This window comes from Oncorhynchus masou, chromosome 26, assembly GCF_036934945.1.
Source record: "Oncorhynchus masou masou isolate Uvic2021 chromosome 26, UVic_Omas_1.1, whole genome shotgun sequence".
Classification (NCBI taxonomy): domain Eukaryota; kingdom Metazoa; phylum Chordata; class Actinopteri; order Salmoniformes; family Salmonidae; genus Oncorhynchus; species Oncorhynchus masou.
This window is the reverse complement of record NC_088237.1, coordinates 18,213,155-18,239,347: the sequence shown is the minus strand read 5'-3', so window position 1 is coordinate 18,239,347 and position 26,193 is coordinate 18,213,155. Positions and strand designations below refer to the sequence as shown.

At 40.2% G+C, this 26,193-nt stretch overlaps 2 protein-coding genes across 8 annotated transcripts; one reads left to right on the top strand and one right to left on the bottom strand.

Moving 5' to 3' along the window:
- The first annotated feature begins 985 nt into the window (after positions 1 to 985).
- LOC135514934 (RNA polymerase II-associated protein 3-like) lies at positions 986 to 7,439 on the top strand. 6 transcript variants are annotated; one of them, XM_064938678.1, is made up of 17 exons: positions 986 to 1,069; positions 2,468 to 2,623; positions 2,715 to 2,858; positions 3,031 to 3,150; positions 3,558 to 3,685; positions 3,775 to 3,896; positions 4,029 to 4,099; positions 4,184 to 4,318; positions 4,515 to 4,642; positions 4,734 to 4,855; positions 5,014 to 5,084; positions 5,186 to 5,278; positions 5,385 to 5,614; positions 5,752 to 5,941; positions 6,318 to 6,415; positions 6,502 to 6,602; positions 6,710 to 7,439. In XM_064938678.1, the coding sequence occupies exons 1-17, from the start codon at positions 1,019 to 1,021 to the stop codon at positions 6,793 to 6,795; spliced, it is 2,046 nt and encodes a 681-aa protein (XP_064794750.1). In that variant the 5' UTR covers positions 986 to 1,018; the 3' UTR covers positions 6,796 to 7,439. The 6 variants fall into 6 exon arrangements, with proteins under 6 accessions (XP_064794750.1, XP_064794754.1, XP_064794753.1 ...); XM_064938682.1 differs by lacking the exon at positions 986 to 1,069 and adding an exon at positions 1,766 to 1,886 and having other exon boundaries at positions 2,472 to 2,623; XM_064938681.1 differs by lacking the exon at positions 986 to 1,069 and adding an exon at positions 1,766 to 1,886.
- A 5,009-nt stretch (positions 7,440 to 12,448) lies between these two features.
- Positions 12,449 to 15,311, bottom strand: LOC135514933 (uncharacterized). Of its 2 annotated transcripts, none has more exons than XM_064938676.1 (6): positions 15,187 to 15,311; positions 14,863 to 14,901; positions 14,338 to 14,586; positions 13,865 to 14,119; positions 13,276 to 13,524; positions 12,449 to 12,793 (listed from the first exon to the last, which is right to left on the bottom strand). In XM_064938676.1, the coding sequence occupies exons 1-6, from the start codon at positions 15,239 to 15,241 to the stop codon at positions 12,699 to 12,701; spliced, it is 942 nt and encodes a 313-aa protein (XP_064794748.1). In that variant the 5' UTR covers positions 15,242 to 15,311; the 3' UTR covers positions 12,449 to 12,698. The 2 variants fall into 2 exon arrangements, with proteins under 2 accessions (XP_064794748.1, XP_064794749.1); XM_064938677.1 differs by having other exon boundaries at positions 14,859 to 14,901; positions 15,187 to 15,246.
- Between the last annotated feature and the right edge of the window lie 10,882 nt (positions 15,312 to 26,193).

The following is a 26,193-nucleotide window of genomic DNA, read 5'->3' as shown; positions in this document are numbered from 1 at the left end:
TCATTTCAGTGGTGCCTTTATTGTGCTTTAGCGTTTCCTTAACACTGAACAAGGCCATGTTTCGCAAGACTTCTAGGTTGTCTGGGAGCCTTGCTTGCAGCTCCTTGCTTAAAGCAACAATGTAGTTGATGCGCTGTCTCCGAATGACCTTTTTGTCCTCTGGCGCAAGACTGAGTTGGAACACCGTGCTCCCGAAAAGGTACTGAAGGTATGGTGATGGACTGAGATGTCCATCAATGGCATCCTTCAGGACATCCATTTTTGCCATAGGGTTGACTACTTTGCTGCAAATTGATGTTAAAAGGTGTACCAGATTGTCCAAAAGCTTGACAGGATCTGTTTGCTCCTCCCTCAAATGACTTCACTGCAACTTGTACATCGTCGGACAGGATTGATTTCAAGAATATCAGGTAGACATAGTTGGTCTTGTCCATGTACATGGTGAGGAGCACATCCACCATGTAGCAACGCTCACTGGCATTGGTCAACTCAAAGTGGAGTTTCAGTTCTTCCCACTGGCTCAATATATGAGTTACTGCAGGCTCAATTGATAGCCAACGTGTGGCACACACTTTGGTGATCTGCAGGGGTTTCTGGCCACAATTAACGCCTCGCGCCGTTTTGTGGAAATCGAAAACCAGTTGTGGGTTTCCCTGATTAAGTACTCAACACTCCTAGGGATGGTTTCTTTGTATGCTGCACAGAGAGACAATTGTGAAGACTGGCACACACAGCTGATGAGTACCAAATTGGGCAATGCACATTTTTCCTTTAAAATCTTGTGCACCCCGTTGTGCAACCCAGTCATCACGGACGCATTATCAGTGCCAATACCCTGAAGATTCTCTTTTTTAAGGTCACACTTCTCAAGAAACTCAACTACCGCCTTTGCTATTGATCTGCATCGCCCCCTCCAATTCAACCAGCCCGAGAAATGTGGACACCGGGATAAAGATGTTTGACAGTAGGAGTAGAGTTTTTGGAAAAAGGGGACCCGTGCCTTTTCGCTGATCCATTTATGGTTTCAGGGTGGGTGAAAACAGAGCTGGGTGCTGTGGAATCTTTGAAGGTAACCAGACGTGGTCTTTGTTTGTTTCTGCTGGTCAGTGGGAGAAGGCGCTCCGCGTTACAAGGAATGGGGCCAAGAAATGTAAATTGTTTTGCTCTCAAGAAATGGGTGCCATTGAAAGGAGTGATTACTGGAGTAGCAGTAAAAGGTTGACCAGCTGAAGGGGAAGATTCCCAACGTTTGTGATGCTCGTAGTTTGGTGCGACAGACAGGGTGTCGTGAGTGGTTTAAATAGAAGCGTCATTGTCGGTTCTTTTGAGTTCTGATTTTGAGTCTGCCCGACAGTGATGTTAGGGTATATACGTTATCCTGTACTGGCTTTTGTGCCAAATGCATTATGTTACAGATGAGTCAAAGGAATGTGTAGCATTGGGGAAAGTAGTGGTATGTGTTAATTGTAGGGGTGCCCATGGGGCTATGGATCAGAAGTGTCCTGTGGAAAAGTTGTCATATGCTGAGGCAGTAAAGAAAGTAGAGGAAGATGGGTCAAGGGGGACAGAACCTGAGAGAAGTGGTGTGAGTAGTAGATCTGTACCAGTACAGAAGGATAAGGCCAACAAGTTACACATTTTTCAGTACGATTTAGATTTATAGCATTTATAGCAATGGTTATCAACTGTACTGCAGGGATGGAACGTAAAGTCGCAGAAGATGTAGGTTGTGGTGGCAGCTGCTGAGAGGTATTTGGGTGTGCGAGACTTGACATCAGGCGAGTTACGGGGTGTGTTCAGTGGTGGTGTCCAATCCTTTCAGGTTGTTGGCCGGAGGAAGAACTGAATAGATTTAAATACTGGAGTAGCGTGGTTTTACTTTTTTTGTGAGTGTTGTGTTTGTTATTTTTTCAATAAGCAAAGTATAGGGGAGTATTCCAGTCTAGTAGGTGGCAGTAATGCAAAATGTATTGGTTGCCAACCGCAGTTAAACCCCATCGAAGAAGAGGACATGCTGTCATGGCGCGGAACACAAACAGAAAACGACAGTATGGTGATAGTTTGTAGCGAACGTTAAATGCTCATAAGCCCTTAAAATGATAAATTACAATCAATTTGGGACGCAAGGAACAGGTACTCAAATATTATAATGTAATCAGCTCTTATATCCAGGTCGAAACTCGTTAAAAGCTTTGCGTTCGCTTAGGCAACTAGATAGCTACCAGCTATAAATGGCTGCTTTTGCGAGACAGCCGTGACTCTAATGTCTCAACTGTAGCTAGCTCCTTGGTGTTTTAGTAGTTAGTCAACAGTAGCGTGATGTTACTAGCTCCACAGTTTGAGTAACGTCAATAAAGATAGTGTTTTATTGTTTCTGTCCCCGTTGACTTGATGTAGCTAGCTTACTAACATTAAAGTGATCCTATCTCCTGTTTTGTCAACCTAGTATATTCAATGTATTTGACAGGTAGACATGTCTGAAAACAAAGCCATTGAACTCCAACTGCAAATGCGACAAAATGCAGAGGACCTGCATAACTTCATGAAAGATCTTGACAGCTGGGAAACTGACATAAAGAGGAAGGATGAGCAACTAAGAACTGGGAGCTTTAGCGAGTCTCAAGTATGTAACACTTGAAAATGTGTATATTTTATGTTTGCCGTTGAGATTGTGCTATGTTAGAAAGATCCTGACCTATGTATTCCTGCCTTAGAAAAGCCTCCCTCCAGTGCGAAACAAGGACTACAAAAAGAAGCGAGAGAGAAAGAAGGCACCAGACAACAATGCAAAGACTGAACCAAAACAAGCACGCAGGATAAAGTCTCATGACTATCAGTCATGGGACAAATTTGATGTGGTAATGGATTAGGTGGATCTTGCCTGTTTCTCCTTTGATTTCAATAGTGAGTTTAAACTAAGTATATGGTTTTAAACTGAATGGCAGCAGTGCACCATGCTAAACAGAATGTACTGCTTGCTGTTACACTAAACATTTCTTGGGGTGTTTTTTTGTTGTTGTCTTCTGGTAGGACAAGGTATTGGAGTCCATGGATAAAGAGGACAGCGCTGCTGAGTCCAATGACTCTGAGTCTGAGGATTCTGGGGTTCCTGCAACTGACCAAGACAAGGTGCTTGCTGAGAAGGAGAAAGTACGACTTCACACTCATAGTATTGTAGTCAGACTCAGCCACAGCAAACCTGACACATACAGAAATATGATTTCTCATGTAAATGTTATCATTTTAAAATATGACTTATTATTTTATGATGACACAATGACCACCATTGAAGGTCAATTCAAGGAAGAGACTTGCAAACTGGGCATTTGTTTGCAGTATGCTGTGATTTAGATGTCTGTAGGACTAGAAAGTTGCCTCTGAAATCCTAGACAATTACCCATACAGTATACCGCCATCGGGGCCTCTAGCAACTATCACCAGTCATTGATGGTAGTAGTCAATACTCAGTCGGTAGTCAGTAAATGTTACTACTTTATTGTATGTATAGATTGCAAAATCTTATATTTGCTGTACTGAGTTTGGCAATTGTTTTTCAGGGCAATCAGCTGTTCAAAGAAGGGAAGTATGAGGATGCCATTGAGTGTTACACCAGAGGCATGGGCGCAGACCCTTATAACCCCGTTCTGCCTACAAACCGAGCTGCCTGCTTCTTCAGACTCAAAAAGTAAGCAACATGTAAGGAAATAAGCTATATATATATAACATTTTAAATGACAACATTAATGTGAGAATTCATATTTCTCTGTCTGTCAGGTTTGCTGTTGCCGAGTCTGACTGCAACTTGTCCATCGCTTTGGACAGTAACTACTTCAAAGCATTTGCACGAAGAGGAGCATCTCGATTCGCCCTGCAGCATTATGAATCTGCCCTAGAAGGTGAGGAGTAATAGTAACACAACAACATGTTTTCAAATGGGTAGAATGCCAGCAGAGGAGGTATAGTTTTTATATGCTGTATTATCTTAGAATAGGTCACTTAAAAACTGCTTCCTTCCTCTACATAACTAGATTATGTAATGGTTCTCAACCTGGATCCTGGAAACCTGGAGGCACAGAAGGAAGTGATGAAATGCAAAGAGGTGAGACATTATCTGGTGTTGGATCTATTACTGTACCTCTGTATCCCCCTCCCTGATCTACTCTAACCTCTCCTCTATCGATAGGTCATTGCTAAACTGGGTGGAAAGGCAGAAAGCCCAGAGGCTGCAGTGGTGATGCCACCTGTGGTGGACGTCAAGCAACAGCAGCTCATGGAGGAACAACAGAGGAGACAGGAGGCGGTGGTGCAGAAAGACAGGGTAGAGCCACCAGCTACACTTATCTTTTGCTGTTAGAGTAGGCCCGCTACATATTGGGTACCAGTTACCCAGTGACTCTCTGAGACACTGCAGTGCTGAAGACATACCACAGGTGTACTACAGCATGGTATTTGCCTGTTTTTAAGTGCATTGCTTTCTAAATGGTTACCATTGCACTAAACCTTGACTCTTTCAGGGGAACGCATACTTCAAAGAGGGGAAGTATGAGACTGCAGTAGAGTACTACACCAAGGGCATGGAAGCGGACAGCACCAACGTCCTCCTGCCTGCCAACCGGGCCATGGCTTACTTAAAGCTGCAGAGGTAAGCAGCAGGGAAGGCAGGATAAGACAGTATTGGTTAAGTGTAAATTCTGTTAAAGCTGTGCATTGATTAAGCTCAATTCTCTCCTTAGATATAAAGAGGCTGAGGAGGACTGTAGTAAAGCAATAGCCCTGGATGGCACCTATTCAAAGGCTTTTGCCCGCAGAGGGACAGCCAGGGCTGCTCTGGGACTGCTCAAACAAGCTAAAGAAGGTACAGTAGACACAGCCTATCTTATTAGTAGGCAACCATTTTGTATAGGCTACGCATGTTTCTATGTAACTACCTTGAGCAGGTTGAAGTCTTTGTGTGAATGGTAGCAGTAGTCATGGAACTGTTTATTATGTCATGTTTTATTATTTTTATTATAGATTTTGAGGAGGTCCTGAAGCTAGAACCAGGAAACAAGCAGGCATTTTATGAGATGAAGAAGATTACAATTGTACGTATGTGGTTCCATGCTCACTATGGTTTTTGTGTTAATGTTCTTACACCTGTTGTCTTTGTTGACAAATCATTGACATAGCCTCTCTCTGCTCTTAGGACATGGACACCAGTGGTCTGCTGGCAACAGAAGAGCATGCACAGCGGAGAACAGTACAGCCAATTAACAAACCACCTGACCTGCAGTCAACCGTGAGTCACTCAGATAAAACAGGAAAATATTTTCGGTAGGCTGTTTCTAAACTTGGCTTGAATGATTGACACACGACAATGTTCCTATTGGATTTCCTTAACCCAGAAGTCATTGAGTAGAGTGGACATTGAAGAGGTTTGTGGAAAGATCCTGGTCCAGGAGGAGTCCTCAGCTGTGTTGACTTCAACCACAGCCCCCCGTGTTAGGCACCAGAAGACCACCTCCATTGCAGACACCGTGAGAGAGGGTCAGGCCTCACCCCCCTCTACCTCCCCCAGTGCTAAGATCCCGAAGATTGAAGAAACATCAAACCTCCCCTCACATTCCCCTGTCAAGTAAGAGATATTGTTTAGTTGCGGAACTGCTTGAGGATTCTGTTAATGCATGTTTTTAGTTAGTTTTGAATAGAACATTTGTCAATAGTTAGACTTTTGACAATAACACCACTGATGAGGCTGTTTTCTTATTTCAGAGGGCCTGTAGGGTATGCTGTGAGAGCACAGACACAGCAGCACAGGGAGGCAACTGTCAGTGAACCAACAGAACCGCCTGCTACACCATCAACTGAGCTCATACCTCCTGCCCCCACCAACAGCTTCCAGCTAGAGGCAGACCTAAGGAAGATTGGAAATGGCCCTGAAGTCATCTACAAGTATTTGAAGGTGGGTGTGGAATTAAAATATGATGAAAAACACAATATTACACATCCAAAAGAATAGACTTTTCAAATGTCATATGTGCAAGTAGTTCAAGTTCAAAGGGGAAAATAAATAAACAATATGGGTTATTAATGTCCTTTTTTATTTAACATTTTAGTTATAGCCTATACAAAATGGTTGCTAATGATGTGACCTACTAATAGGCTATATCTTATCTTGGATGCCTGTCTTGTTGTGATCATCTATTCTTCAGCAGAGACCTCATCTCTTGTTTGGGGTTCTATTTGTACACTAACAAATCACCATACAATGAGATTTGTCTTTTCTGCTGAGAAAAATATGTAGATGCCACCAAGGACTGATGTTTGTGTTGTTTTAGCAAATCCAGCCTCAGGCTTATACAAAGATCTTTCAGAGCTCTCTTGAACCAGACATGCTCAATCAGATTCTAAGGACGTTACAAAGCTTCTACATCAAGTAAGTACTGTACAAATACCATGCCATTATGAATGTTATGGCTCTTACAAGAAATGTGACTGTCACATTGTCCTTATCAAATGAAGGAAGGAAGAGCCACCTGTCATACTGGAGATCCTCAGGAATCTGGCCGGTGTGAGGCGGTTCGATATGGCTGTCATGTTCATGTCCAACCCTGAGAAGAAAGGTACCGATTTGGTTGTTGACCTGGCCCAGTTTGTGATACATTATTTAACCCCAATGCAAAATTATTATGACATTGATAATGGCAAACTTTTTTTTTTTTTTTTCTAGTTCTACAAGAATTGTTTAACTTTCTTCGTCAAGCTGGACTTGAGGACGCTTCAGTAGGAGCCCTGCAAAAGAGGTATGGAGTGTGACGTGAGTGCAGAACCCTAAAAATGGACATCGCCACGGAGAGCAAAATTGTTTTTTACTTCAGCAAGCAATCGCTTGAAGGAGTTTTTCAATGCTCTAGTCCATGTTACTCATCCAAACATTGCTGTATGTACGCAACAATGCATCACTTAATTTCGGCTGCCATGTTGGAAGGTCTGTAACATTTGATGTAATACTGTTTTATTTTGTATTTTTTCCCCTATGGCTCAACATGTGTAAGTTTCATCCTTATGAGAACAGTAGTTACTCTGCATGGCCAAAACAAGAATGTTCTATCTGACTGCGGCCCAACAGAACCATATGGGGAATAGTTCAAATATGCATCTGCTACTCTTAGAAAGCCATGAGAACTGAAATATGAATAAAGGCAAAACATTTGTGTTATTTTCAATTCTTCTGTCCAGGACCGTACATCTCCAAGACATTAATTGCAGTGAATGAGTAAATACCTAATAAATTGACAACCTTTATTGATGTTCACTGAAAGTGCAGATATGAAGAAGATACTTTTCAGCAAATAGCGTTTTCACATGTTAACTGTAAAATAGTTTTTTTGGTGTCATCTACACATGGACTAAGAAGTTGGCAAAGTATACATATGTGGAAAATAAACAAATTACAGGAAGTCTGTCAAACTGCATTAATTACATTTAAGTACTTATTTTCCAGACAGCAGTACAAGATAATAAAGACACTTAGATTGCATTGTTGCCCCGCCGCCATTGAATGGAATCCTTGTCTTGACTGTTCTCAACATCCACACCAGTGCGAATCTTTGGGAATAAGGGGAGAAATGTTAATAGCTGACTGAACTTTGTGGCATGTCTGCTACACATGTAGGGCTTTGCACAATAGTTGTATTAGCGTGTAACTGACAATTATGGAGAATAACCGTGAACTATAAGCAAAGTGTCAGTTGTCTTAATACCTTTTATTTTAACACAGGGGATTCCATTTTTTTTCTCAGTTAACAGTTTAACCAAAAGCAGTTTTTCATGAACTCGGTGAAGTTGGTAATCATTTTACGAGCATGACGGCACGGTCGAGAGAATCTTCATTTTACAAAAGTTACAAGCGGTCAACTTTATTGAGATGCGGGTTTCACCAAAGCTGTGTTGTATTCACGAGGTTTGGTGTAGCCAATTTTCAAACGTGCATAATGATAAATTACAAGCTCATACTAAAATTATGGCAATAACTGGCTGGTTGCATGACAATTATTACCGAAGATGCTGTCCCCAGTTGAATGGAGTAGTAGGAAGTGTTATAAGACCAACAATTAAATTGATGGATCATAGTAGTTTGAACATACCTGTGACACTGAGTGTCTCATTGGCTGTTGCTGTCTTCCCGGTGATCGTGTTGTGTGCCTCGCAGCTGAAAGACTCAGTGGCCACTTAACGGTTATATCAACCACACTGCCGTGCATGGTCCGACCATACACACTCCAGGTGTAGCTGTAAGTGGGAGAGCACTGGGCAATACACTTGAAACTGGCCTTGACCCCTACCTCTAGGGCACCTGGTCCTGAGATGGTCACATTAGATGGTCCATCTGAAAGAAAGGTCAACATTAGACCTAGAATGGCTTGTTCGTTCTGAACTACCTCTTTTTATGCTTCATACGACAGTGACAAGACCACTCAGTTTCAAGGTCTGCATAGAAATATGTTTTGACAAATACAATCTAACTGCTGCTCACCAAGTAACGCAACTGAGGTATTGGCAGTGCTGTTGTCATTGGTCACTGAGTTGTAAGCCACACAGCTGAGGGGTCCTCCGTCCATGGTTGTCTCAGGTGTGAGGGAGGAGGCGTTCATCTCTGCCAGCCTCCCCTTGTATATCCAGGGGTAGCACAGGGCCGAACACTGAAGGGCTGTCTTTGATCCAGGCAGGAGATACAGGACTTTACCTACTGGGCCTTTGCCAGATTGGATGATAACAGCTTGAAGTGGTCCATCTGGAAAATGTCATGAAATGTCTTTATGATTAGCTTGTAAACATATATATATATATATATATATATATATATATACACACACACACAGACACACACACACATAGGGGTGGAAAGTAGCCTAAGGGTTCTGTTGATGTGCCTTTGAGCAAGGCACTTAACCCCTAATTGCTCCTGTAAATAACTGCCTCTCTTTTATGATCTTTCTTGAAATACTGGGGTATGGTGAGCAAAAATGGCTGTATAAATAGAATGTATCTCTGCATACTCACAATTTACATTCAGTTGGTACCCAACCCCTTTGATGGGTGCTCCCCCCTGAGAAACAATGCATTGGTACAGCCCACCATCCGACTGGGGCAGAGGACTTAAAGACATAGTGATATTGTTGGAGGAGAGACTGACCCTGCCGGACACAGCTACAGGGAGGCCATTTTTTAACCACAAAATGGAGGCTGGATTCTGAGAGCCCACACACTGCAGTGAGAAGGGCTTGTCCTGGGACACCGGCTGTACAGAGATAGGATCTGGAAGACGGGAGTGGAAAAGAGGTGAAGAGGACAGAAAGAACAAGGAACATTTTATTTTCAGAGAGATACCAAGATAAATACTTTGAGTTGGCTTTTACAAAATGGTGGACTGTCACCTCCAAACATCCGATTCTAAATATTGACTTGTGACAAATCTTTTGTCATAAAAACTGACTTACCAGTGACGCTCGGGATCTTGGTGCTAACAGCAGTGACCCCTGAGGCAACATTCTTGGCCTCACACGTCAGTGCCTCATTTTGCCTGTACTCATCAACAGTAACCACCAGTTTACTGACAACCATGGGCTTATCGCCCTTATGGAAGATTGGCAACTGGATCTCGTCACCATTGAAGATCTGTAAAGTTACAGGAGGGGGTGCAGTCAACAAAGCACACAAAGTTCTAAGTGTCTCCTACTGTCACTGAGCTGGCACCCGTGATCAAAATGGCCCCCGGTCCACCTGGGAAGAGGTGGAAGTAAACACTTGATTATGTGTTTAATTGATTATAAACTCTTAGAAGTTTCTAAAAATGCAGTGTACATGGAATATATGACTAACATTATATAGTAATAATTATCCAATGCGACTTCAATGGACCACTCCAAAGTTGAAAAAAAGGACAAAAACTCCACTCACGGGCCACGTAAGGTGGGACATAGGTTGAGATGTAGAGGAGTGAGACAGTGTCCTGAGCATCACAGATCAATTCCTCTGCAATCTCCCAGGAGTCAGGTGTGACAGAGATGGTTTGACCATATTTGGTGGTCACTGTGCTTTGTGCTTCAGAACTAATTGTCCAGGTGTAGAAGCAGGACGGGTAGCAATCAGCAGAGCAGGAAAAGTTGGACGTCACTCCACTGGACAGTGTATCAGGACCTGTGATCTTTATATTGGACGGTCCAGCTAGAAAATAAATAATTGTCATATAATAAGTGTCGGTTGAATTAGGTTGGAGAGTGTAGAACAGAGCTCCACAAACTTTGGATATGCAGTACAGAGACACAAAAGCAGGACATCTGTTGGCATAGTATGATTTCTAGATATTTGTTTAGATTGATAAAAACTGATTATAAGTAGCCTACACGTCACGTTGACTGTTTTGCTGACTGTCACTGACTTCCCAGTGGTGGGGTTTGTAGCCATACAGATCAGGACCTGTGGTGGAACCTGCTCCTTCAGCTGGAGGTTGAGCCCTCCTCTGGTCCAAGTGAAGGTGCAAGTTGGGAAGCAATTGGCTGAACACTGGAAGCCATAGGGAACCTCCATCGTCACTGTGTTCACCCCACTGATCTCCACAAAGGACGGCCCATCTGACAAAACGGAAAACAAGCCCCTGAGTCATAAACATAATGGTAAAAAATTAGGATCAAGTGGATTTACATTTTTTATTGTTCACCATAATGTTATAATGTTAGTGTAAGGATAAACAATGGGTGATCAATGCATATAGCCTTTTGGCATACATTTATTTTGTATACTTAGAAATGATGCCAGAAACCTAATGTATCTTACATGCTGTGGTTTCCTCTGATGTCCTGCCCTGCTCTCTCTCACTGGCAAGTGTTCCTACAGAAACACGGAAAGAAAAAGAATCCCATGCCATCACAATAGTTCATTTAAAGTGAACCATCTTATAAAGCATTAATAACACATGTATATGGCCTAGGCCCTAGATACACATTACATGCAGGCACTTCTCTGTTTAAAACATTTGGATTTTCATTACAAAACTATTTCTTATTCGCTACTTTGACAATTCAGAAAAATTCAGATTTTTTCTCCATTACAAATTTGCATGAGAAAATGTCATTCCTGACTTGAAGTAGATTTGACCTCAACACTAACAGATTCAGTTGAATGTGGTATCTTACCTGCCAGGCAGGTGAGCAGCAGAGGCAGACGAAATGTGCAGAGGAGAACCATGGTTCTGCTGCCGAGATCCGGGCGACAAAGTGGCTGAAATGTCCACTCAAGAGCTGTTCTCCCCTTATACCTCCGGAAAAAAACTGTCTGACAATCTTATCAGGAACCAATTCAAAAACAAGACATTATCCAACAGTGCCGGCAAAGCGCCACTAGTGTTTGGACCTTTATGTGGGTAATCAGCTCCACGGCATTGTATTCTGGTTAGGACGTGCGTGCTAGTTCCTTGTGTTCTACAGCGACGGAGCCTTTTGATACTGCCAAGTGACATGTCTCTGAGCGAGGGAGCATTCACTTTGTTTGCTTCTCGTCCATTCAGACAGGTGAAGGTTACAGACAAAAGAAAGTGTGCAAACATGTTTTCATCTGTTTATCCTATTATGTCGAATAGCTCTGATGTAGATACAGAGGTTGTTGGTGTAATAATTATATTAGTAAAGGACACTTATTATTATTCCATTTAAAATGCATTAATTAACTTAACCAATTGAACTATAATTCAAGATGACAAAAGGGTTATACATGGAAAAGCTTGAAAAGATAGAGAGGGAGTGTGTGTAGGTGATACCATTGCCTCTCTGGAACATTGATTGTTCTTATGTACCATAAAATAAACTCCTGATATATAATCAGTGATAATCAAAAGCGGACTAATCGCACTCCGTGATCAAGTGTGTTTTAATATTTATGCATGTTGATTACATTCCAGATCAAAATGTACATGTAGATGCAGGGTGGGCCCCTCATCTGTTTTGAAGTTAATGCTAATCATCAGTCAGACGATATGTGAAAATAGCACTTCAACTAACAATACCAAACTATTTCACATTTCAAATATTTAATTCAGTATGATGGCAATTGATTGAGATAATTGTTTCAGAACTTATTTGAGAAAACACAAAGCATTTCAAAAACAGTTTATCATGTATTTTATTGCAGTTATGCAGTTTCTAGACAAATATTGGGAGTGTAAATTATTTGAGCAAACAAAATCTATATTACATATTTTTCCCCCCCAAAGGCACAGACTTTGAAGTAATGTATTTTAATTGGCGTGTTAAACTGGACCTGACTTGTCTTGAGCCTGTCCAACATCAGCACGCCATTTAAAATACATCACTTCAAAGTCTGTGCCTTCCATGAAGATGGCATGCTTGCAGGTTTCAACTCCATCTCAAGTCTGGAAAAAAGTTACACATTGCAAAAAAGACATGCTACTATATTAATGTAAATTTGTCTTTATTAAATATTTATTCCAAATAGGGTATACACGTGATGATGCTTGCACACACGTAGTGCTTTAATATTGAAAGATTCAGCCAAGCCTTTCCACTCCACTTATCATCAGCAAATATGCTTAACATCCTGATATGGAAGGCACTGTTTGTAAAAATGCTGACATGTTTTCAAATTATTCAGATGTGCGTGTGGAGAACAGTTTACTTCCTTGTACAAAACGGCCCTCTCCTGGATTATGGTGATATTACAGTGTAGAGTGAGAGTGTAAAGGCAAACAGAAGCAGGTCTATAGTCTGTTTAGCCTGTGTGGCCATGGATTTTCCATCATCTGTAAAACACAACAACAAAAACATTACAAAAGGAACACCAAAAAGCCAACTGATATTTACTCCTGAGGTGCTGACCTGCTACACCCTCAACGACCACTGGGATTATTATTTGAACCTGCTGGTCATCTATGAATGTTGGAACATCTTGAAGAACAATCTGGCCTTAATGGCCATGTACACTTATAATCTCCACCTGGCACAGCGAGAAGAGGACTTGCCACCCCTCAGAGCCTGGTTCCTCCCTAGGCTTCTTCCTACAGTAGGGTTCCTGCCTTTCTAGGGAGTTTTTCCTAGCCACCATGCTTCTACATCTGCATTGCTTGCTGTTTGGAGTTTTAGGTTGGGTTTCTGTATAAGCACTTTGTGGCATCTGCTTGATGTAAAAGGGTTTTATAAATACATTCGATTTGGATTTGATTTGTCTGACATTTTTTTATGACTGTAGTTACTCAAATGTATAATCATGAGATTTCTGCTGTACCTCCCACCCGTACGGTCTTGGTTGCCAAGTCAAATTTCATTGAGACCGTATTCTGAGCGTAGCACTTAATCTTCTCTGACTTTACATGTCGCTCGACCGTCATCTCCATCTCACTGCCATAAACAGTGTGACCATCAACGATCCACCAGTAGTCACAAGCAGGAATGCATTTGGCAGTGCACCGAAACTTGGACTTGAAGCCAACTGCAACAGAGTCTTGACCAATGACGTGGACCTCTGATGGACCAGCTGATAGGAGACAAAAATTAGAGGAAGAAGCTGGTTCAAGTATCACTTCAACCAAAACCCCAAAATCACTCTTTAATCATCAAATGTAGAATGCATACTGGATAAGGGAAGTGTGTTAATTGATAGATCAAGCTATTGAAAAGGCCCTGGGCCCAAGCCTGAATGGGGTCTGAGAGGCCCCAAAAAATATCCAACCAGGGGGCTTTATAACAAAACAAAGCCCCGGGGCCTATGTTTTCTTAATCCGGCCCTGGATATGGATATGAACAATTGCATTACACTAATGACAATAAATAATCTACAATTGTTAGAGGAAGCTCTACATCTCTCAATAACCTACATGTCACATGTATTGTCCTGGTGGCCATGGCATAGAGCCCAGACACACTGTTAATGGCCTTGCAGTTCAGGGTAACAGAGGTGGCCAACTCTTCGGGAGTTACGGTAATCTCGTTCCCCTGCCCCCCGAGCCATCTGCCCTTTATCCCCCAAGTGTAGTTGCAGGAGGGACGACAGTCGGCGTTACACTTGAAGCTTTGTGGGGCCCCTGGGGTCATCAAGTCAGGGCTTGTGATCAATACATTGCTTGGTCCAGCTACAAGGAGGAACACACACATTTAGATAATAGTCTAGATCCTATGACCAATGTGAAAAACATGAGCAAAATAATTTAATCTAACACTAATCCAGTAATCCAAACATTTTGTCAATATATTACAACACATTGAATTATCCCTCCATTCCTAATATCATAAAGACCATCACCTCTAATTTCAAGTGAAGTGTCATAAAAACAACAAACCACCCACACACCTAAAACCTGCAGTATCTTTGTTATTGTAGAGGACCTCCCAGAGTCATCATTCCTTGCAGTGCATGTGAGGTTTAGGGACTCCTCCCATTGGCGAGCTGTGAAGAACACTTCGTTCCCCTGTCCAATCTGCCCGTCGATACTCATTCTGTAGCTACAGGAGGGAGAGCACTGGGCGGAACAGTCAAAACTGCATGGCACGCCCACAGTCACAAAGTCAGGTCCCAAAATGGTTAGTTCCAAGGGACCATCTGAAAATTACAGTGCACAATCAGGCAATGTTGGTCTACTGGATTTTTGGCACACAGGGTGTAAATTTACTTGTAATAGGGATAAATTGCTACAATGATAATAACATTAAAAGTCATGGCATTTCCAATTGACCCCTCATTTTTGTACAGTAGTTATCTGCTAGCTGTTAGCACTACTGCTCTACCACAGGTACAATCCAGAGGACCCAACACTCCAATGATGTTGCCATACTATAATACGTTGACTAGTTTGTCATGTGTCTGTGGTTTACCTACTGGGACTGTCCTTCCCTCCATCAGTGGTCACAGCTGATCCTGGAAGTTCATAAAAACAGCCTCACAGTCTGTCATCAAGACGTTATAATGTATATGTAACACGAAAACTATCATTATGCTTAGACCCAAATATGTTAGCCTATTGTCCAAACAAAAGCTTAACCTCAGCAGACACTGAACATATGCATGGTTATAGAGCTTAGCGGAAAGTTTCCAGAACATACAGACCTACTGACTGATGTCAAACCGAGTTTAGCATCCTCAAAAATAGATTTTGACAAAATATTATCTCAAAATAATGTTGTTTTTTCCATATCTTATTACCTGCAAGGTACACAAACAGCAGAAGCAGATTGAGCAGGGTGTGTGTATCCTTCATTGTCTTGCAGAGATGGAGTGAGGTGAATGGATACCAGGAATATGGGACTGTTACAGAGTCAAGTAGTAGAGTGAGAAGGTAAACAAACACACCTTATCAGAGAGAACAGACTGAGAGCGAACCTGCCCTGCCCATTCAAACCTGCCCATTAAAAATACATTATTTCTGTAGTGACCATTAAATAGGGCAAAACAGAACTGGCAACTTTTACTATGAACTGACATGTAGAGGGCAATGTACTGAGGAATAAAATAAATGGTCTCCAACTCTCCATCCCTGCTCCTGGGGAGCTGAAGTCAATTAATATACTATTTTTAATAGACAGAACCAACTGGAGGGAAAGATATGAGACTATATGTGTAATACATGAGTCTATGACGAATTTAGGAGTGTCGAGAACGTGGTTTCAGTGCATGGCTTATACCAGAATCTCTTATCAAAAGTACAAAAAGTTCTGAATGAAACAGACTTTGACTTTGGCTTTAGGCACATGTGACTTGGTTGTGTCAACAGTGTCAGAAACTCTGGTTTGAACCTCAATATCAATACCTCAAACAGAATAAAAACAAACACAGTAACTACAAAGTATTACTATTAAAAAGTGTATTTTTTGCTGATACAGATATTTGCAAATGCAGAAATGAACATTTTTATATACTGTGTGGGTAAAATATATGTCATATGCTGTAAAATGATCTAAATTCCCATTTATAACCCCTTATGTCACATTCTGTTTCATCATATCCTATTAAAGCTGATCTAACATTTGTTAATTTCACGTAAACATTTCAGACAACCATCTCTTTCAGTTGTATTCCATCATCCATGTAATGTTTTTCACATTGTAGAGTCAATCACAAGTTATACTAGTTAACAGTGGTGTAAAGAACATAAGTAAAAATACTTTAAAGTACTACTTAAGTCCTTTTTTCGGGTATCTGTGATTTACATTACTATTTATATTTTTGACAACAATTTTTGACAACTACATTCCTAAAGAAAATAATGTACTTTTTACTCCACACATTTTCCCTGACACCCAAAAGTACTCATTACATTTTGACAGGAAAATGGTACAATTCACACACTTATCAAGAGAAAATCCCTGGTCATCCCTACTGCTTCTGATCTGGCAGACTCACTAAACACAAATTCTTTGTTTTTAAATTACTGTATGTCTGAGTGTTGGAGTTTGCCTCATGTTATCCATCAATTTAAAAAAGGAGAACATTTTGCCGTCTGGTTTGCATAATATAAGGAATTTGAAATGTATACTTTTAATTTATACTTTTACTTTTGATACTTAATTCCATTTTCTTTTTATACTTAAGTATATTTAAAATCAAATACTTTTAGACTTTACTGAAGTAGTATTTTACTGGGTGACTTTCACTTTTACTTGAGTAATTCTCTATTACGATATGTTTACTTTTACTCAAGTATGACAATTGGGTACCTTTCCCACCACTGCTTGTTGACTAGCTGAACGCGGAATCTGGATGCAATAACCCCGAGTCCTTGGAGCTCCACAGTGTATATATAATGTTAAATGTCAATGTGTCTTCATGCATCTACACTCAATGTCTACATATTATATCACTAAACTCCTTTATTTTGTGTGTCTAAAACTGTTTACATAAATGACATTTTAATCACACAACCTCTAAGTGCTTATTTTAGAATATATGTTTAACATAATGTTAAAGGTATAGACTATGTGTGTGTGCCCATGCTGTGGTTATATAATAATTAGGGGTTCACAGTGAAGCATGGTCAAATAAGTCAAGCATACATTAGTAAGAAAAATAAATCTAATTTGACACACAGAAACAAGATGCCATGAGTAACTTGGCCAAACAGAATGGCACTGATTGGCCTATAGGTGGTGCTGTTATAAGCAGTCTCACTTAATCTATGCCTTGATCACACCTACAGTGTGAAATCAAATCAAACTTTATTCATGCAGCACATTTCAGACATGGAATGCAACAAAAATCCAAGGTATGCACCACACAGAACACACTGCAACTGTCTTTGCAATGCAATGCTGCTGCAAAGCAAATGCGGCATTCCATCGGAAATTAAGGTACTTCTGGTGTACCAAAATGGAATGATGTTGTAGGTGTGATCGAGGGGTTAAACCCTCATATCCACTGATCAATTTGTCCTAGACTTGAAACTTTGCCCTGCCTCATTCTGAACAAATGTGGACCCATGAGGTCCATCAAGAGAGATTTTCCTCCATCTTGAATATTTTTGAAAACCTTTGAAAAAGTCAGAATAAAACAAAGTTCAGTATGTATGCCCTTGGTACATCTCTTAACTTAGTTTGAGAAAAGCTAACGTATTGGTTAAGAGATAGCTGAATTATTGATAAATCAGGAAATCAGATTTGACGTTTTTAAATACTTTGTAAATCCACTCCACAATGGCCTATCCACTTTTTAGGGTCAAAGACATTACCTGTTACATTTGGCCAGTGGTTTAAAGTACTTAAGTAAAAATACTTTAAAGTACTACTTAAGTAGTTTTTTGGGGGTATCTGTGCTTTATTTTACTATTTATATATTTGACAGCTTTTACTTTTACTTCAATACATTCCCACTGAACATAATGTACTTTTTACATTTTCCTTGAAACCCAAAATTACTTGTTACATTTTGAATGCTTAGAAGGACAGGGAAATGGCCCAATTCACACACTTATCAAGAGAACATCCCTGGGCATCCATATTGCCTCTGATTCTTCATTTGTAAATGATGTCTGCGTGTTTTAGTGTGCCTCTGTAAATAAAATAAAAACTAGACAATTGTGCTGTCTGGTTTGCTTAATATAAGCAATTTGAAATGGTTTATATTCTTACTTTTGATATTTAAGTATATTTTGCAATTACATTTACTTTTGATACAAAAACCAAATACTTTTAGATTTACTCAAGTAGTATTTTACTTGGTGACTTTCACTTTTAATTGAGTCATTTTCTATTAATGTATGTTCATTTTACTCAAGTATGACATTTGGGTACTTTTTCTACCACTGCATTTGGCATTGATATTTAAAAAATATGTAGCTACGAGCAGCAATGAACAGAGTTTACAGTATGACAGAAAGGTCACAATATTCGTTGTATAGGCAATCCCTAGGTTTGGTTAAGAGTGTTGGGCCAGTAACCAAAAGATTGCTGGTTTGAATCTTTGAGCCGACTAAGTGAAAACTATGTCAATGTGCCCTTTAGCAAGGCACTTAAGCCCAATTGCTCCTATAAGTCACTCTGGATAACAGTGTCTGCCAAATGACAAAACATGTCTACATGATTTGAATCATAGTTGGTATACTCCACATTAGTGTTCCAAAATACTTCAATAAACTCTCAAAGCTGTACTGCGTTGACTGCACAAGCAGCAGGACTTCCAGTTTCCAATTTTCCAGAATAAAATATTCACTTTTCACTATGTTCAGACCACATAATAGGCCAACAATATGTGATTAAAAAGATATACTAATCACAATATTTCACGTTGTCCGTATAATTTAAATCTAACATTAATTTGCATGAGATAAAGTTCCCTTGATCAAAAGTTATTGCTCTAGTATCCTATGGTGCCACTGGTGCCAATGACATATATATGGTGCCAATGACATATATATGGTGCCACCAACTGGTCTGGTGCAGCCATCTAAGGTTGCAGTGAATTTATATTCACACAGTTTCTAAGGACATATAAATAAAGTTTAGCATACCCACCCTAGTCACACCCTGACCTAACCAAAACATAAAGAAAACAGAGATATCTCAGGTCAGGGTGTGACACATATTATATCTTACCTTGCATGGTTCAAAGTAGCCTATAGTCAACATTCCACCATAAAAACGTGGAGGCAATTATTTTTATAAAGACTTACTTACTCAACGTTCTTTCATTGTTAGTTTTGATTTCTGTTTGCCATATATTTTTCAACTGTGCTGTGATGTTTCACAAAAGTTCTGAACCTTCCTATTCTCAGTTTCTACAGATTGTAAATTAAAGATAAACATTATTGCTAAGAACATTTTTATATTATTGATCGATTGACTATGACTTTTTAAATCACCCAGCAGTGCTATTTGCAGAGTTAGCTCCAGGTAAATGTTGCAATTCTTCCGCCATTCCTGAACCTGAGACAAAAACAAGCTACAGTACAGATGGACAGTACAAAAACAAAGGATCTAATGATTCTGTCTCTTCACAGAAAACTCGGCAGAGCTGGGATGGTTGTATCCCCCCATATACAGTGCCTTGCAAAAGTATTCGGCCCCCTTGAACTTTGCGACCTTTTGCCACATTTCAGGCTTCAAACATAAAGATATAAAACTGTATTTTCTTGTGAAGAATCAACAACAAGTGGGACACAATCATGAAGTGGAACGACATTTATTGGATATTTCAAACTTTTTTAACAAATCAAAAACTGAAAAATTGGGCATGCAAAATTATTCAGCCCCCTTAAGTTAATACTTTGTAGCGCCATCTTTTGCTGCGATTACAGCTGTAAGTCGCTTGGGGTAGGTCTCTATCAGTTTTGCACATCGAGAGACTGAAATTTTTTCCCATTCCTCCTCCTTTACTATTGTAAAGTGGCTGTTCCACTGGATGTCAGAAGGTGAATTCACCAATTTGTAAGTCGCTCTGGATAAGAGCGTCTGCTAAATGACTTAAATGTAATGTAAAATGCAAAACAGCTCGAGCTCAGTGAGGTTGGATGGAGAGCATTTGTGAACAGCAGTTTTCAGTTCTTTCCACAGATTCTCGATTGGATTCAGGTCTGGACTTTGACTTGGCCATTCTAACACCTGGATATGTTTATTTTTGAACCATTCCATTGTAGATTTTGCTTTATGTTTTGGATCATTGTCTGGTTGGAAGACAAATCTCTGTCCCAGTCTCAGGTCTTTTGCAGACTCCATCAGGTTTTCTTCCAGAATGGTCCTGTATTTGGCTCCATCCATCTTCCCATCAATTTTAACCATCTTCCCTGTCCCTGCTGAAGAAAAGCAGGCCCAAACCATGATGCTGCCACCACCATGTTTGACAGTGGGTATGGTGTGTTCAGGGTGATGAGCTGTGTTGCTTTTACGCCAAACATAACGTTTTGCATTGTTGCCAAAAAGTTCAATTTTGGTTTCATCTGACCAGAGCACCTTCTTCCACATGTTTGGTGTGTCTCCCAGGTGGCTTGTGGCAAACTTTAAACAACACTTTTTATGGATATCTTTAAGAAATGGCTTTCTTCTTGCCACTCTTCCATAAAGGCCAGATTTGTGCAATATACGACTGATTGTTGTCCTATGGACAGAGTCTCCCACCTCAGCTGTAGATCTCTGCAGTTAATCCAGAGTGATCATGGGCCTCTTGGCTGCATCTCTGATCAGTCTTCTCCTTGTATGAGCTGAAAGTTTAGAGGGACGGCCAGGTCTTGGTAGATTTGCAGTGGTCTGATACTCCTTCCATTTCAATATTATTGCTTGCACAGTGCTCCTTGGGATGTTTAAAGCTTGGGAAATCTTTTTGTATCCAAATCCGGCTTTAAACTTCTTCACAACAGTATCTCGGACCTGCCTGGTGTGTTCCTTGTTCTTCATGATGCTCTCTGCGATTTTAACGGACCTCTGAGACTATCACAGTGCAGGTGCATTTATACGGAGACTTGATTACACACTTGATTACACACAGGTGGATTGTTTTTATCATCATTAGTCATTTAGGTCAACATTGGATCATTCAGAGATCCTCACTGAACATCTGGAGAGAGTTTGCTGCACTGAAAGTAAAGGGGCTGAATAATTTTGCACGCCCAATTTTTCAGTTTTTGATTTGTTAAAAAAGTTTGAAATATCCAATAAATGTTGTTCCACTTCATGATTGTGTCCCACTTGTTGTTGATTCTTCACAAAAAAATACAGTTTTATATCTTTATGTTTTGAAGCCTGAAATGTGGCAAAAGGTCGCAAAGTTCAAGGGGGCCGAATACTTTCGCAAGGCACTGTATATATACAGTGGGACAAAAAAGTATTTAGTCAGCCACCAATTGTGCAAGTTCTCCCACTTAAAAGATGAGAGAGGCCTGTAATTTTCATCATAGGTACACTTCAACTATGACAGACAAAATAAGGAAAAAAATCCAGAAAATCACATTGAAGGATTTTTTATGAATTTATTTGCAAATTATGATGGAAAATAAGTATTTGGTCACCTACAAACAAGCAAGATTTCTGGCCCTCACAGACCTGTAACTTCTTCTTTAAGAGGTTCCTCTGTCCTCCACTCGTTACCTGTATTAATGGCACCTGTTTGAACTTGTTATCAGTATAAAAGACACCTGTCCACAACCTCAAACAGTCACACTCCAAACTCCACTATGGCAAAGACCAAAGAGCTGTCAAATGACACCAGAAACAAAATTGTAGACCTGCACCAGGCTGGGAAGACTGAATCTGCAATAGGTAATCAGCTTGGTTTGAAGAAATCAACTGTGGGAGCAATTATTAGGAAATGGAAGACATACAAGACCACTGATAATCTCCCTTGATCTGGGGCTCCACGCAAGATCTCACCCCGTGGGGTCAAAATGATCACAAGAATGGTGAGCAAAAATCCCAGAACCACACGGGGGAACCTAGTGAATGGCCTGTAGAGAGCTGGGACCAAAGTAACAAAGCCTACCATCAGTAACACACTACGCTGCCAGGGACTCAAATCCTGCAGTTCCAGACGTGTCCCCCTGCTTAAGCCAGTACATGTCCAGACCTGTCTGAAGTTTGCTAGAGAGCATTTGGATGTTCCAGAAGAAGATTGGGAGAATGTCAGATGAAAACAAAATATAACTTTTTGGTAAAAAAATAACTCGTCGTGTTTGGAGGACAAAGAATGCTGAGTTGCATCCAAAGAACACCATAGCTACTGTGAAGCATGGGGATGGAAACATCATGCTTTGGGGCTGTTTTTCTGCAAAGGGACCAGGACGACTGATCCGTGTAAAGGAAAGAATGAATGGGGCCATGTATCGTGAGATTTTTAGTGAAAACCTCCTTCCATCAGCAAGGGCATTGAAGATGAAACGTGGCTGGGTCTTTCAGCATGACAATGATCCCAAACACACCGCCAGGGCAACGAAGGAGTGGCTTCGTAAGAAGCATTTCAAGGTCCTGGAGTGGCCTAGCCAGGTTCCAGATCTCAATCCCATAAAAAATCTTTGGAGGGAGTTGAAAGTCTGTGTTGCCCAGCAACAGCCCCGAAACATCACTGATCTAGAGGAGTTCTGCATGGAGGAATGGGCCAAAATACCAGCAACCGTGTGTGAAAACCTTGTGAAGACTTACAGAAAACGTTTGACCCCTGTCATTTCCAACAAAGGGTATATAACAAAGTATTGAGATAAACTTTTGTTATTGACCCACTGTATAACATTATATTGAACTCATTTACATGACCCATCAACTTAGCCATGTGTGTCTGTGTAAGTCTCATATTTTACTAAGCACATTTTTGGTCTGGAATGTGTCTTTCAGCAGAAAGACGAGTGACCACTTTGTAAGCGATTGCTGCCGTGGTGAAGGACAGCACTTTGACAGGGGTCAACCAATGATTTATATATACACTAGATGACTAGTAGGGGGGGATGTGTTGAAGCCACTGTGCCTCCATCTTGGCACTCCGTCATGATGGTAAAAAAATATTTTTGGAAGCTATAGAAATGTATTAATTAGTGTGTACGTTCGTTTTTGCTAAATTGTTCTATTACACGGCTAAACATTGAGTTCCTGAGTGGCGCAGCGCAAGAGCCGTGATTGGGAGTCCCATAAGCGGCGCACAATTGGCCCAGCATTGTCTGGGTTTGGCTGGGGAAGGCTGTCATTGTAAATAAGAAATTGTTCTTAACTGACTTGCCTAGTTAAATAACGGAAAAAAATTATAATCCTTAATGTATCATTTATAGAGATGACTAATGTTACTGTCCCCACTACTACAAAAATTAAACTTAAATAAATTTAATTTTGTCCTTGAAACATTTAATTGAAATGGAGGACTGCTACTTGGGAGTGGCAACATGTCCAACCAGTGGCGTCATAGCCTCTCAATGGTCAATACATAGCATCAGCAATCCAGGGTTCATATACAACATTGGGGTCAACATCCCACAGCTGGTTGGACTGGAGGACGGTACAGTGTAGTACAGTACTGGTGGAAAGTTAGGACTAGCAACATCAACTGACTCCGTAATTCAGGCCACTGCCACAGATCAAGCTGGACCAGTAATTATCATTGTCATTACATTGTATGATCTTATTTGTATCAGATGAAAACAGAGTTCAATTTATGTTATACCCTGCCTTCAGAAAGTAGTCACATCCCTTGACTTTTTACAAAGTGGGATTGTAATTGTAATTATCTGTCAACGATCTACACAAAATACTCTATAATGTCAAAGCAGAAAAAATCATCTATAATTTGTAAAAGAAAAAAGAAAAGACAAATAAAACACTAATATATATTGATTTAGATAAGCATTCAACCTCCTGAGTCAGCGATTACAGCTGAGTGTCTTTCTGTGTAAATCTCTAAGAGCTTTCCACACCTGGATTGTGCAACATTTGCCCATTATTCTTTTCACAATTCTTCAAGCTCTGTCAAATTTGTTGTTGATCATTGCCAAAGAAGAACTTTTAGGTTTTGCCATTGATTTTCAAGCAGAATTAAGCTATAACTGTAACTAGGCCATTCAATGTCTTCTTGGTGAGCAACTCCTGTTTAGATTTGGCTTTGTGTTTTATGTTATTGTCTTGCTGAAAGGTGAATTCATCTCCCAGTGTCTGATGGAAAGCAGACTGAACCATGTTTTCCTCTAAGATTTTGCCTGTGCTTAGCTCCATTCCGTTTTTTTTTATCTTGAAAAACTCCCCAGTCCTTAACAATTACATGCATACCCATAACATGTCACCACCACCATTACGTTTGAAAATGTGGAAAGTGCTACTCAGTAACGTGTTGTATTGGATTTGCCCCAAGTATAAGACTTTCTATTCAGGACAAAAAAATTAATTGCTTTGCCAATTTATTTTGCAGTATTACGTTAGTGCCTTTGTTGCAAACAGGATGCATGTTTTTGAATATTTTTTATTTTGTAAAGGCTTCCTTCTTTTCACTCTGTCAATTAGGTTAGTATTGTTATTTACAATGTTGTTGATCCATCCTCAGTTTTCTCCTGTCACAGCCATTCAACTCTGTAACTGTTTTAAATTGACCTCGAGGTGAAATCCCTGACCGGTTTGACTCCTCTCCAGCAACTGAGTTAGGAAGGACGCCTGTATCTTTGTAGGAACTGGGTGTACTGATACACCATCCAAAGTGTAAATAATAACCATGCTCAAAGAGATATTCAATGTCTATTTTTTATTTATTTTTATTTATACCCATCTACCAATAGGTGCCCTTCTTTGCATGGCATTAAAAACCCTCCCTAGTCTTTGTGGTTGAATCTGCTCAACTGAGAGACCTTACAGATAATTGTATTTGTGGAGTACAAAGATGAGATAGTCATTCAAGAATTATGGTAAACACTACTATTGCACACAGAGGGAGTCAATGCAACTTACAGTATGTGACTTGTTAAACACATTTTTACTCCTGAACTTATTAGGCTTGCCATAACAAAGGGTTTGAATACGTATTGACACAAGACCTTTCATCTTATCATTTTTAATTAATTAGTGAAAAAATATATACACTACGGTTCAAAAGTTTGGGGTCACTTAGAAATATCCTTGTTTTTTAAAGATAACCACATTTTTTGTCCATTAAAATAACATCAAATTGATCAGAAATACAGTGCAGGAATTGTTAATGTTGTAAATGACTATTGTATTGCCTCTCCTTCCAGTTCTCTGCTGCCAATAACTGAAACTGGAGACACTTATCTCCCTCACTAGCGTTAAGCACCAGCTGTCAGAGCAGCTCGCAGATCACTGCACCTGTACATAGCCCATCTATAAATAGCCTAAACAACTACCTCATCCCCTACTGTATTTATTTTATTTATTTATTTATCTTGCTCCTTTGCACCCCAGTATTTCTACTTTGCACATTCATCTACTGCATTCCTGTGTTTTATTTGCTATATTGTATTTACTTCGCCACCATGGCCTATTTATTGCCCTACCTCCCTTATCTCACCTCATTTGCTCACATTGTTTACAGACTTGATTTTCAATTGATTATTGACTGTATGTTTGTTTGCTCCATGTGTAACTCTGTGTTGTTGTAAGTGTCGAACTGCTTTGCTTTATCTTGGCCAGGTCGCAGTTGTAAATGAGAACTTGTTCTCAACTTGCCTACCTGGTTAAATAAATAAATAAATATATATTTTTTAAAGAAGCTTGAAATGGCAGATTTTTTGTGGATTATCTACACAGGCATACAGAGGCCCATTATCAGCAGCCATCCCTCCTGTTCCAATGGCACGTTGTGTTAGCTAATCCAAGTTTATCAATTTAAAAGGCTAATTGATCATTAGAAAACCCTTTTGTAATTATGTTAGCACAGCTGAAAACTGTTGTACTGATTAAAGACGCAATAAAACTGTCCTTCTTTAGACTATTTGAGTATCTGGAGCATCAGCATTTGTGGGTTCGATTACAGGCTCAAAATGGCCAGAAACAAAGAAATTTCTTCTGAAACTCATCAGTCTAATCTTGTTCTGAGAAATAAAGGCTATTCCATGTGAGACATTGCCATGAAACTGAATATCTCGTACAACGCTGTGTACTACTCCCTTCACATAACAGCACAAATTGGCACTGACCAGAATAGAAAGAGGAGTGGGAGGCCCCGGTGCACAACTGAGCAAGAGGACAAGTACATTAGAGTGTCTAGTTTGAGAAACAGACGCCTCGCAAGTCCTCAACTGGCAGCTTCATT

What these genes read in the sequence shown, in the direction of transcription:
- LOC135514934 (XM_064938678.1), top strand. Translation starts at nt 1,019, where the DNA reads ATGGTTTCAGGGTGGGTGAAAACAGAGCTGGGTGCTGTGGAATCTTTG. An exon ending in TTATGAATCTGCCCTAGAAG is followed by an intron (nt 3,897 to 4,028) that starts GTGAGGAGTAAT and finishes CTACATAACTAG; the next exon opens with ATTATGTAATGGTTCTCAAC. An exon ending in AAGTGATGAAATGCAAAGAG is followed by an intron (nt 4,100 to 4,183) that starts GTGAGACATTAT and finishes CTCTATCGATAG; the next exon opens with GTCATTGCTAAACTGGGTGG.
- LOC135514933 (XM_064938676.1), bottom strand. Translation starts at nt 15,241, where the DNA reads ATGAAGGATACACACACCCTGCTCAATCTGCTTCTGCTGTTTGTGTAC. An exon ending in CAGGACAATACATGTGACAT is followed by an intron (nt 13,525 to 13,864) that starts GTAGGTTATTGA and finishes GTCTCCTATCAG; the next exon opens with CTGGTCCATCAGAGGTCCAC. An exon ending in CAAGACCGTACGGGTGGGAG is followed by an intron (nt 12,794 to 13,275) that starts GTACAGCAGAAA and finishes TGTGTTTTACAG; the next exon opens with ATGATGGAAAATCCATGGCC.